Source organism: Apis florea, unplaced genomic scaffold (genome assembly GCF_048593485.1).
Source record: "Apis florea isolate Af1SG1 unplaced genomic scaffold, ASM4859348v1 contig_1615_pilon, whole genome shotgun sequence".
NCBI lineage: Eukaryota > Metazoa > Arthropoda > Insecta > Hymenoptera > Apidae > Apis > Apis florea.
In genome coordinates this window covers 908,684-920,620 of record NW_028256416.1, presented here as the reverse complement: position 1 = coordinate 920,620, position 11,937 = coordinate 908,684, and the positions used below count along the sequence as shown (strand labels likewise).

General features: G+C 25.2%; 3 protein-coding genes across 6 annotated transcripts; 2 read left to right on the top strand and 1 right to left on the bottom strand.

Moving 5' to 3' along the window:
- The first annotated feature begins 326 nt into the window (after positions 1-326).
- LOC100870173 (V-type proton ATPase catalytic subunit A) lies at positions 327-4,932 on the top strand. 2 transcript variants are annotated; one of them, XM_003690164.4, is made up of 12 exons: positions 327-428; positions 1,252-1,367; positions 1,448-1,560; positions 1,650-2,015; positions 2,088-2,144; positions 2,250-2,344; positions 2,461-2,732; positions 2,830-3,013; positions 3,102-3,219; positions 3,287-3,567; positions 3,656-3,845; positions 3,929-4,932. In XM_003690164.4, exons 2-12 carry the CDS (start codon positions 1,286-1,288, stop codon positions 4,019-4,021), a joined length of 1,851 nt encoding a protein of 616 aa, XP_003690212.1. In that variant the 5' UTR covers positions 327-428; positions 1,252-1,285; the 3' UTR covers positions 4,022-4,932. The 2 variants fall into 2 exon arrangements, with proteins under 2 accessions (XP_003690212.1, XP_086762268.1); XM_086906142.1 differs by lacking the exon at positions 327-428 and adding an exon at positions 531-886.
- Positions 4,933-4,973: 41 nt separating this feature from the next.
- On the bottom strand, positions 4,974-7,338 carry LOC100870770 (upstream stimulatory factor 1). 2 transcript variants are annotated; one of them, XM_012490545.3, is made up of 5 exons: positions 7,055-7,338; positions 6,911-6,981; positions 6,505-6,785; positions 6,276-6,440; positions 4,974-6,197 (listed from the first exon to the last, which is right to left on the bottom strand). In XM_012490545.3, exons 3-5 carry the CDS (start codon positions 6,760-6,762, stop codon positions 5,991-5,993), a joined length of 630 nt encoding a protein of 209 aa, XP_012345999.1. In that variant the 5' UTR covers positions 6,763-6,785; positions 6,911-6,981; positions 7,055-7,338; the 3' UTR covers positions 4,974-5,990. The 2 variants fall into 2 exon arrangements, with proteins under 2 accessions (XP_012345999.1, XP_003690217.1); XM_003690169.4 differs by having other exon boundaries at positions 7,187-7,335.
- A 1,222-nt stretch (positions 7,339-8,560) lies between these two features.
- On the top strand, positions 8,561-11,779 carry LOC100870646 (ubiquitin domain-containing protein UBFD1). Of its 2 annotated transcripts, XR_001112568.3 has the most exons (6): positions 8,561-8,673; positions 9,183-9,557; positions 9,650-9,840; positions 9,947-10,135; positions 10,280-10,488; positions 11,054-11,779. XR_001112568.3 is itself a non-coding variant. In XM_012490494.2 (5 exons), the coding sequence occupies exons 1-5, from the start codon at positions 8,661-8,663 to the stop codon at positions 10,388-10,390; spliced, it is 879 nt and encodes a 292-aa protein (XP_012345948.1). In that variant the 5' UTR covers positions 8,572-8,660; the 3' UTR covers positions 10,391-10,730. The 2 variants fall into 2 exon arrangements, 1 of the variants encoding a protein (XP_012345948.1); XM_012490494.2 differs by lacking the exon at positions 11,054-11,779 and having other exon boundaries at positions 8,572-8,673; positions 10,280-10,730.
- Positions 11,780-11,937: the final 158 nt, after the last annotated feature.

The following is an 11,937-nucleotide window of genomic DNA, read 5'->3' as shown; positions in this document are numbered from 1 at the left end:
TATATTCATATTATATATATACATACACACAAATTATGTTATAGTATAATTGCAGTAAATATAAATATATATTTAATACATATTTAAGTGTATAATTCTATATTTAATTATTATTTTTTAAAATTGAAACTAGTTTGCTTTGAAAAGATAGATATGATAATAAAAATTAAATAAATTGGTCTTCATATTCTTAATTTTATTCATAATTCAACATTTTATAAAATATTTATGAAAAATCACCTATATTAAATTAAAGATGATAAAAAATTTCGCTTACTTGAAAATACTGCTTTAACTGAGATACAAAGCCAAATAATTGAAAACGAGCACATCTTTCAGTCAGCTGACCTGTCTTGTGATAGCAGGCTCGATTGTAAAGATTGACTTGCTATTGTAGACTGGACTTGCTTCGATTCGTTTCTCGTTTCGTAAGTTTCTTATTGTCATCTATTTCATTGATTATAGATTATCTTATTTCATCTTAATTAATTATATAGTCAAAGCAATTATAACGATTTCGTACTATATAGAGGAAACCAGAGATTTTTACAAAAAAGACTGGCGCGTATAGTATCGATCGTGCCAGTTTGAATGCGCCATCGTTTTTCGATCACCATAAGAATTTATGCGTTTTACTTGTTGTCTACAATTATACGGAATCATCGATTTCATATATATTTATTCAAAAAATGAATTAAGCCATTCTATTTCTATGGCAATATCTTGATTGGATTCGACATTATATTAAGCGAGCAGACGTCTCGCGGGCTTAAAGGGCTACGCCTACTTTTTAAATGAACTGCTCACGTGAATTTTATGATGAATGGATATATTAGCTGACATCAACTTTCTCACCGATTTTGACCGTAATTGACTTAGACCGCGTGTAAGAACATTCAATTCAAAATACATTGTCCACGATCGTTATTTTTTTATGTTCGTTTTGTCATATTTTTGTTAGTGTGCAATGAGTTGCTGTTAATTAGATGTCAGACTGAAGTGGCATCAATCACAATTATACCTTTCTATTATTCATTAGAATTGAACATTATTCTTTAGGATTGTTTTTATATAAAAACTTACATTTCCTTGGAATGATTAACATATATTTTGCATTTTATTATATTTTTTTTTTTTTTTTTTTACAGAATACATATAATCAGAAGTGTTAATTTAATTTTTGTTCTATTAAATGTTTTTCTTTGTACATCATAATTTTTTTTATATTTTATAATATAAATTTACTTTCAGCTATTTGTTGGTTTTACTTGAATAACAATTCACAATGACGAGTCAAGGCTTACCCAAAATTAGTAATGAGGAGAGAGAAACCAAATTTGGTTATGTATATGCTGTATCTGGCCCTGGTTAGTTTATGATATATATTTTTTTTATCGAGTTTGTATTTTTGGCTTAATAAATAATTTTTTTTATTATTTTCTTATAGTGGTTACAGCTGAACAAATGTCAGGATCAGCTATGTATGAATTGGTTAGAGTAGGATATTATGAACTAGTTGGAGAAATAATTCGTTTAGAGGGTGATATGGCTACTATACAGGTATAATATGGTTTTTTTAAATACTTTGAAAATTATTAATTTTACATTATTATTATATTATTATAACATAAATTTTTATGTATTAATAGGTATATGAAGAAACTAGTGGTGTAACTGTAGGTGATCCAGTTCTACGTACTGGAAAGCCATTATCTGTAGAACTTGGACCTGGTATTCTTGGCAGTATCTTTGATGGTATTCAAAGACCATTGAAAGATATCAATGAGCTTACAAATTCTATTTACATCCCAAAGGGTATTAATGTACCAGCATTATCAAGAAGTGCAGCTTGGGAATTTAATCCATCTAATATCAAAAATGGAAGCCACATCACTGGTGGAGATTTGTTTGGTGTAGTCTATGAAAATACATTAGTGAAACACAAAATGATTTTACCTCCAAAAAGTAAGGGAACAGTGACCTATATCGCACCTGCTGGCAATTATACAGTGTCTGTAAGTTATAAATTAATATATAAATTTACTTGGTTTTATTTTAATTACATATCTAATATATATTTTTTATAGGATGTTATTCTAGAAACAGAATTTGATGGCGAGAAGCACAAATATACTATGCTTCAAGTATGTAAATAGTTTTTCCTTTAATATTATTATATTATATTCATATAATAATATAGTTCTATATTCATATTATATTCATATAATACTATGATTCTATATATACAGGTATGGCCCGTAAGACAACCTCGTCCAGTCACTGAAAAATTACCAGCTAATCATCCTTTACTTACTGGTCAACGAGTATTAGATTCACTTTTTCCGTAAGAATTTATTTTGATTATATATATATACATAATGATACATATAAATATATATATACAAAATGAGATACATATAATATAAATACATAGAGATACTTATAATATTAAAATTGTAGGTGTGTTCAAGGTGGTACTACAGCCATTCCTGGTGCTTTTGGTTGTGGTAAAACTGTAATTTCTCAAGCTTTATCAAAATATTCAAATTCTGATGTTATTATCTATGTTGGTTGTGGAGAACGTGGTAATGAAATGTCTGAAGTATTGCGCGATTTTCCTAAATTAACAGTGGAAATTGATGGTGTTACTGAATCTATCATGAAACGTACAGCTTTAGTTGCTAATACTTCAAATATGCCTGTAGCAGCTCGTGAAGCATCTATTTACACAGGTAAATATATAATTAAAAAAAACAAAAAGCAATACAATTGCAATATATTTCATTTTTAAAATTCAATGGTATATGTATTCATGATTATATATTACAGGTATTACTCTATCAGAATACTTCAGAGATATGGGTTATAATGTATCCATGATGGCTGATTCAACATCTCGTTGGGCAGAAGCACTTCGTGAAATTTCTGGTCGATTAGCTGAAATGCCTGCTGATTCTGGATATCCTGCTTATCTTGGGGCTCGTTTAGCTAGCTTTTATGAACGTGCAGGAAGGTAACTTTAATTTTCATTTATTGATAATATTCATTATTGATATATATTAATTGGTTATATTATTGAAAACATTATATATTGTTTACAGAGTGAAATGTTTAGGTAATCCCGATCGAGAAGGTTCCGTCAGTATTGTAGGTGCTGTATCACCACCAGGTGGTGATTTCTCTGATCCCGTTACTAGTGCAACCTTGGGTATTGTACAGGTAATAATTGAATTAATATCTATTTTTGTCTTACATTATTTTTATATTTTCTTTATCCATTGTTTAGGTATTCTGGGGTCTTGATAAAAAACTTGCACAACGTAAACACTTTCCATCAATTAATTGGCTTATTTCATACAGTAAATATCTTCGAGCTTTAGATGACTTCTATGACAAAAATTTTGCAGAATTCGTTCCTTTGAGAACGAAAGTGAAGGAAATTTTGCAGGAGGAAGAAGATTTATCAGAAATTGTACAATTAGTTGGTAAAGCTTCTCTTGCAGAGACAGATAAAATTACTTTAGAAGTTGCGAAACTCTTAAAAGATGATTTTTTGCAACAGAATAGGTATAAATTATCTTTTCACTATAATTATCTTTGATCATATATATTAATTTTTTATTTATTATATATCTATTTTTTATTTATTATACAGTTATTCGCCATATGATCGTTTTTGTCCATTTTATAAAACTGTTGGAATGTTACGAAACATGATCGCATTTTACGATATGGCAAGACATGCAGTTGAATCTACGGCACAATCAGATAATAAAATAACATGGAATGTCATTAAGGATAGCATGTATAATATTCTTTATCAATTGAGTTCTATGAAATTCAAGGTAAACATTGTCCTTAAAATAAAATAAAATTTTATTTCTTCATTTTAAAATCTATAATGTAAATATGTTTTTTTTTGTTTTAGGATCCAGTACAAGACGGTGAAGCAAAAATCAGAGCTGATTTTGATCAATTACATGAAGATATTCAACAGGCATTTAGAAATTTAGAAGATTAATTTTCAAAAACATTTATATAAATTAAGTTCTCTATGTTCAGGAATCTTATGCTGGTCATTTAAGGATGTCCTGGATCTATTGGAACAAAATATAACATTTGTAATTATATATTACATATTAAATAGTTATATTAATTTTCAAGAATTATTAAAAAATTGTATATAAAAAAAAATTACAAATATAAAATCTATTATAAATTTATGTGTATAAATCTAATGTTCAAACAAAAAAATCATTCGTAACGTTAAACCAATATATATAATAAAGTTATAGGACATCCTTAAATGTATTTCCAATTTCAGCAAATATTTATACATTAAGTACTATAATGAGTTAATTCATATATGGAATGAATCTATATGTAATTATTTTAAATTGTTGGGATAAATGATGCGATGTCTGGCGAATTAAGCTTCCGATTATTTTATTTTCCGCGAATGAAATTCAATCATGAAAGAATCTATTTATATAGATAAATAGATTCCTTTTTACGAAGAAATTTTTGTATGTATGCAAAGTTAAAGTAAAAATATCGTAAGAAGCTTCCCATTCATCCATACATTGTTATTCTCTTGAAAAGAAGAAAATAATTGCTTTTTAACTTTGTTGTAGCAAGGGCTGATGTGGTAGCTTTTTACAAAGGAATGGAATTAAAGAGTATTAAATATTGTATTATAATAGTGTATTATGTAAACGTGTTAAGTGACGAATACAAACGTTATATAAAAGTAGATGTTATTTTAAACGTTGAAATATGGTCTAAAAGTTTAAAAAAAAAAGTGTCAAAGTGTTAAAACTATTAAAATGCAAGATCTTTTATCGTTAAAAAGAAACAGTGTTCCAATAACTTCGACATTTCCATTGTATCATATGTAAAAAACGAATAAATATTACGCATAAAAAGATTAAACTTTATTTAAAATTGTTAATGGTTAAATAAAAATACTGATATTTCGATAAATTTCATTTTAATAATAATAATAATAATAATAATAATATTAATAATAATAATAATATAATATAACAATAACCTTCGCGGTATGTACATCAACGATATATTACAAATCAATATTTAATTTTTTCAATTATTCCAACGTATTTTCGTCTATAGCGTCTAGAATCATGAGTTGAAAAAAATATGTTTATTGCTATATGTGTTCGTATATGCATATGTACACACACATGTATATATACATATATAAATATATATACACATTTATACGTGTACGATTAATCTATTTTACATTCTCAGTTCCTAGATTATTATTTTTTACGAAATATGCATTCTATACTTCTGAAAACAGTATTAAAAATAAAAAATATTTAATAATATTTGTAATGATTCAGTCGTCATACTTTGCATCATAATTATACTGCAATAAAACTGTTTTGTCTATTTTCTTTTTTTTTAAATTAACTTTAATTATTCATTTAAAATTGCACATCCGAAAAATTCAAATCAATGTTTAATATTCACAGCCTTGGCTCGTTCAAGATACACGAGGTAATTCGATCCAACGCACTCATGCATACATAAAAATAAAATTTTTTTTCATAAATTTTATGTAACGAACGAATAGATCCAACTTCATTGACATTATTCGATAATTATGAATTGTCACCCATAGTATATTCATGAATATATTAAGATTATAACATTTCAATATTTAATCAAATTATTTAATCAAAAAACAAATATAATTTGGTGTAAAACAAATGACGCTATATTCACATTACGTTATTTAAAAATCTAATAGAGGAGCATAAAGGTATACAAAGTTATGACGATAATTGTCACCATACCATTAGGACCGATATTTCAAAAAATTTTTGTAACTTCAGTATGATGAAATTTGTTTCAGTTCCCATGAAACCAAAAAGGAAATATTTTTTTAATCATCGATCAGATCATATATCCTAATATTTACAAAAAAAAGCAATGTATTATAAACTAACAACTTTAAGGATTCAAACGTCAACGTTCGTTCCTGTAGAGGGCGAGATTTGTGATCTGAGTTGAAGATTCTCACGTTTCAATTGTGCAACGAGTTGTTTCAAAGCAGTTATTTCTTGTCGTAGTTTTTCGTTATCACGTAAACATTGACCCAATCCCTGATTAGCTGCTCTTAATTCTGTTATATATTCACAAGCTTTTGATAAAATTCCTCCTTTGCTCTGCACAAGAAATCCATAAAAGCATTACTATCTTTATATATGTTTTAAAACCACAAATTTAATATCTTAGTTTATTACCTGAGTTTCATAATTTGCCTTCCCTTCACCACTACCACTACCACTTCCATTTGCAGCTGCATTGCATTCAGGAATAATTTTTCCCAATTTTGCAATCCAATTATTTATTTTGTCTCTTCGTCGACGTTCAACTTCATTATGAGTGGCTCTTCTTCTATCATCTCTCTAAAATATTACATATCAGTCAAAGGAATTTCAAGACTTTTTTAAGAAATAACAAAATATTTACCTTCTTTAATACAGTGGTACAATTCCTTGGTGTTTCTATTTGTAAAGTAGTGGTTCTAGGAACCAATGATCTAGAAGTTTGTGCAGTTGTGAAAACATCATTGGCATTTCCAATAACATAAAACTGGCCATTTAACGGAGATGTCAGGACCTGTACAGTGTTATTTCCTGGTTGGGTGACTGGCAGTTCTATTTCATTGCCAGCAGTAGTTCCATTTACTTGAACTACTCTATATGCAAGTGCTTCTTGATAACGCATTCCATCTTCTGCAACAGTTTCTCCTACAAAAAATTCACATTTTAAATTATATATTTATAATAATTAGTAAATATTATTAACTTTCAATCATATGTAAACAATTTTTGAAAAACATATTTCTAAATATTTATGATAAAAATATATTTACCTTCGCAGTCTACGATTTCCGCTTCTTCAATAACAATTCCTGTGCCACCGTCATCCTTTGCGTTAACAGTACTGTAAAACAAACATAAATACATTGAAGAATGGATATGTAAATTATCTTTAGAGTTACGTCTATGCCTATTACTTCCACGACCGTTGTCCTAAGTCTTGTAAGTGCGCACTGTGCACTACGTGATGACCTTGAGGAGACCTCGAGCGAAACAGGAGGGATAGGTGTTCGCATTATCAGCCAGTCGATATTTAACATAAACACTACCTGACATCCTGTTGTTCGAGATGCTGCTCCAAAATATCCATTTTTTTTTCTACCAAAAACGTTTGAATTTGTCAAAATTCACGTGAGCTGGTCACGGGACACGGCAACGAGGTCATGTGGTGCACAAGATGGCGATTTCTGATTACTACGCCACCTTACGTCATATGAATTTAAAATTTAAAATTTTCCAAATATACCGATTATTGGTAATTGAAATTACCTACTTTATCATTTTATAGATAAGTTTCTTTATTTTATAATATCAAAAATAAAGTTTTTTAAATAGAATAATATATTTTAACTAATATCTAATATAAAAAATTATAAGATTTTTAAGTAATATAAAAGAAAATAAAATTAAAAAATAAAATAAAAATAAACATTTATTTAGTGAAAACTTTCTTTATCGTACTTCTAACAAAACAAAATCTATAAAAACAAAAACTTAACCTATATACATTAATTAATATTGTTATCTAATATTGTCTAATAAAAAAAATATATAAGCATATATTGCACATAGAGGATTTAAAATAATTGCATATTTCAAAATTTATTAAAAAATTAACAAAATGAAAAAATATATGAAATTTTATTTTTACTTGAAATAATTATATGAATAATTATTAATTTCTAAAAAAATAAATCAAATATTAAAAAGAAGATTTGAAAATTTATTTATTTATTCATAATCATGATCACAATAAATATGAACAATAAATTTTCTATTGAAACTTGTAATTAAAATTACTTATTAAATTAAATATTCTTAATGAACAATTAAAATATATTTTTTTAATACATATTTATTACATATATTTACATTTTATATATATTTTTATTATATAAAACATTAAAATATTCATTAACATAGTAGATTCTTAGAAATCATAAAACAAACATAAATGTTGATATACAAAAATATCGATTAAGAATTATTTATTAAATTATAAATAATTTTTATGTTAGATGAAAACAAAAATAGAAAAGTGGCAATGTGACGCAAATAAAATTGTTTGATCTATCTATCTATCTCGCCTTTTCTAAACTTCTAAACAAACTTCTAAACTTTTCTAAACAAACTTCAATTCCTTTATAATTTAATAAATAAATCTTAAAACTGATATTCTTGTAGTTACTTACATATATTAGTTTTTATATTAATTTTGATCTTTAGAATCGACTCTTCGAAAATAAGTTCCACAAATATTAATGGATTATATTAACAGCCTGTATATACAATTATCTTTTTATGTATAAAATTAAAAAATTTCTGATGGCATTTAAATGATAAAGATTTTATTATGTTATATTAAATTGAAGCTAAATTTAAATAAAGAAAGTATTTTCGTTTTACATTTTTAGAACATATTTGAAAATTTGAAAGTCATTCCAAAGATCAGAGTAAATACGAATGGCAGGAACTGCAACGGATCCTGCAATAGTTTGATTGGTCAATGAAATACAGTTCATCATGGAGTACGTCGGTACGTGCTAACTTGACGATTTTCGTGTTTTTATTAATAATTTTTATTCAATAAATATCTTTCATCATTATTTTTTATATTTATTTTTAATTATTTTAAATATATCTACTAATATCTACTTTCCGAAAAAATTATATTATAAAATATTATAGTGAGCAATTGTATATATTGAATTAGTTTCGTGAAAATAATTATTTTTATAGAATTTTTTATAAATTTAGTTTTAAATTATTTAAAAAATATAGTATTCGACATTTATAAATTTTGTTAATGATTTGTGTTTTTCCTGTTTTTTCATTAATATGTGTCATTCTAAACATAACCTTCTTATTCATAAAATTTTTTCTTTTATAATTTACACGATTTTTAAATTTCTATTTTTTTTATAATCTATTAATTATTTTTATTAAAAATAACTGTATTCTTATTTACATGAAATTATATTATATTTGATATAATAATGTAAATATTGAAATATTGAAATACATTAAATTTCTCATATTTTATAGATGCTGCAAAAAGTGAAAGCAACGACAACTCTTGTAACTCAACTTCTTATACTGAATTAGTATCAAACACAAATTCTAATGAAAATTTATTGATAGAAACAAAAGATTCAACATCAAAATATGAGATTCAAGATATACAAAAAACAGATAGTAATATTGCAACTACCTCGCAAGATCCACCCCAAGAGAATATAGACTTCAAAGTAATTTATAATAAACAAAGGATTAATGTAAATTTTCCACTTGATGGTACAGTGGCAGAATTAAAGGCTCATCTTCAAAACATCATATCTGTGCCTCAAGCTATGCAAAAAGTTATGATTAAAGGATTAGCCAAAGATGAACAAACATTAAGAAGTTTGGGTGTGACGAAAGGTAATTTTTATAATACGATAAAATCTTATTTTTTAAAAATTAATTAAAAAAATTGATTTTTAATATATATTTTTTATTATAATAATTTTAAGGTGCCAAAGTTATGGTAGTAGGATCAAAATTAGATGATGTATTAGCCATTTCAATTCCAACAAAGCAAGATTTATCAGATGAAGCTGCTTCCACTACAAATAAGGAACCTTTATCTCAACAGAAAATGCATAGGAAAGTATTAGATAAAGGTATGCCAGATGATGTGATGCCTGGTATATTAGATAGTAAGGTAAGATTTATTTATATTAATTAAAATAATAATTTTTATATCTATATTTAATTATTAAATTAATTAAGTATTATATTATAATTAATTTAATTGGTTTTAATTCTAGGAACCACTACCAGAATTTCCATTGGCTGGCATGTTAAATAAATCTGGTGGTAAAGTTAGATTAACATTTAAATTGGAACAAGATCAGCTTTGGATTGGTACAAAAGAAAGAACAGATAAAATACCTATGAATTCCATAAAAGGTGTACACAGTGAACCAATACATGATCACCCAGAATACCATATTATGGTCTGTCAATTTCATAATTTCAGAATTACATTATATAAATTATTCTATCTTGAAATATTAAGCTTGAGTTTTAGAATATTTTATTAATATCTGGAATATTAATATAAAAGTAAATAATTACATAAATATTTTTTTAAATTTTAGGCTATACAACTAGGCACAACTGAGGCTTCGAGATATTGGATATATTGGGTTCCTGCACAATATATATCAGCTATAAAAGATGCTATTCTTGGCAAGTGGTGCTACTTCTGATCAAATATTGAAGGAAATTTCTGTCTTTTCAAAAACAAAGCGTAATCAGGTGTAAGCATTGATACAAACACGACTGTACTAGTCACACATTTTTAACAGTAAGTAACTTATTTTGCGTTGGATAATAATTGATATGTTCTAATAAAAATATTCTATTAAGGAAATTTTCTTAGATAATTTTTAATTTTGTTAAAAATAATGGTAAAATTATTTTATAGAAATTGACTTGTATTTAAATATACTTTAAAATCGTAATTTCTAAAAAAAATGTTTATATGATATTGTGATTTTTGAATTTATTAACATTTTTTAATATATTGAATTAATACTGTAACTGTAACTTTTCTCTCTTGATTTCTCTGAATCATATGTAAGATTTGTAAATATAATAAGTTTTTTTAAGTTTTAAAAGAAAATATGTTTATATTTAAAAAAAAATTTTTATTATACTAGGGAAAAAAAATTATAATTTTAATGAACAAAGGTTTTTTGATTCTTATAAAAATATATTTATATTAAAAAAAAATGTTTTATTATTTTAAGAAAAAAAAGAATTGTCATTTAAAAGACCAGATAAAAGCATTTCATCTTTTTTGTTTATTTAAATAGGAAAACTTAAATTTTTTAAATAAAAGTGAAATATTTGTAAAATTACATTTATAGGAGGAAGTGAAGAAAGAAGTTATGATGTTGCATTTACAATCTTTTGAAGTTCGTCGAGAAATAATTCAACTTTTACTAGATTTAACAATATTAAATATAATACATAGATTAAAATTATAATAATTTAAATATTCAAAAAAATGAATTGTTTCATATTTTTATAAATTTATTTTCTTAAATGTTACATTAAAGACAAAAATGTTGCAAACTAATTTGACTTGATTAAAAAAGAATTAAAGAGTACGAATTATAAATAACATTCATCAAATTGCAATAAATTAAGTTATCAAGAAATATAGTCCGCATTTTATATGAATAAAAAATGTAATAATAACAATGTTCGATTAAAAAACAACGAATTTGTCAAAATATAATTGCACACGTCTTGATATTGGCCTACATATAAGATAAAAAAAATTGTCTAGGAGAATATAAATTATCTTAAAATTTTATTATATACTAAAATTCAAGTGGACTGTATATCTCGACGAGCGTAAATTATTACGTAACATTAGTATTATAACTGCTGTAAATTAGGTTTTATACTGTATAACGTGTACAACTGAAAAAATGAGAATTTGGAAACAACAAATCAAACTTGTATTTATTATATATCTATATGGAATTCATAACTATTTGCACATTTGAAAAATTCAATGTCCATTTAAAACAAGACTTGTACATCATGTTGTGTGATTTGATAAAAAATAAACAATTTTAAGTCTTCTTTATTGTATTATTTTTTTTTTTTCATTTACTTATATATAAATTCGATTTCAAAATTTTATATATTAAAATATTCATTGTTAATTTAAATAATTTTTGCAAACAAAATATATCAAATATGTAATTTCAAAAATTTTAAGTATTTGATTCTTTATTTG

What these genes read in the sequence shown, in the direction of transcription:
- LOC100870173 (XM_003690164.4), top strand. Translation starts at nt 1,286, where the DNA reads ATGACGAGTCAAGGCTTACCCAAAATTAGTAATGAGGAGAGAGAAACC. An exon ending in CTGGCAATTATACAGTGTCT is followed by an intron (nt 2,016 to 2,087) that starts GTAAGTTATAAA and finishes TATTTTTTATAG; the next exon opens with GATGTTATTCTAGAAACAGA. An exon ending in TGAAGCATCTATTTACACAG is followed by an intron (nt 2,733 to 2,829) that starts GTAAATATATAA and finishes TATATATTACAG; the next exon opens with GTATTACTCTATCAGAATAC.
- LOC100870646 (XM_012490494.2), top strand. An exon ending in CTGGTATATTAGATAGTAAG is followed by an intron (nt 9,841 to 9,946) that starts GTAAGATTTATT and finishes TTTTAATTCTAG; the next exon opens with GAACCACTACCAGAATTTCC. An exon ending in ACCCAGAATACCATATTATG is followed by an intron (nt 10,136 to 10,279) that starts GTCTGTCAATTT and finishes TTTAAATTTTAG; the next exon opens with GCTATACAACTAGGCACAAC.
- LOC100870770 (XM_003690169.4), bottom strand. Translation starts at nt 7,227, where the DNA reads ATGGATATTTTGGAGCAGCATCTCGAACAACAGGATGTCAG. An exon ending in GGAAATCGTAGACTGCGAAG is followed by an intron (nt 6,786 to 6,910) that starts GTAAATATATTT and finishes AATTTTTTGTAG; the next exon opens with GAGAAACTGTTGCAGAAGAT. An exon ending in GTACCACTGTATTAAAGAAG is followed by an intron (nt 6,441 to 6,504) that starts GTAAATATTTTG and finishes GTAATATTTTAG; the next exon opens with AGAGATGATAGAAGAAGAGC.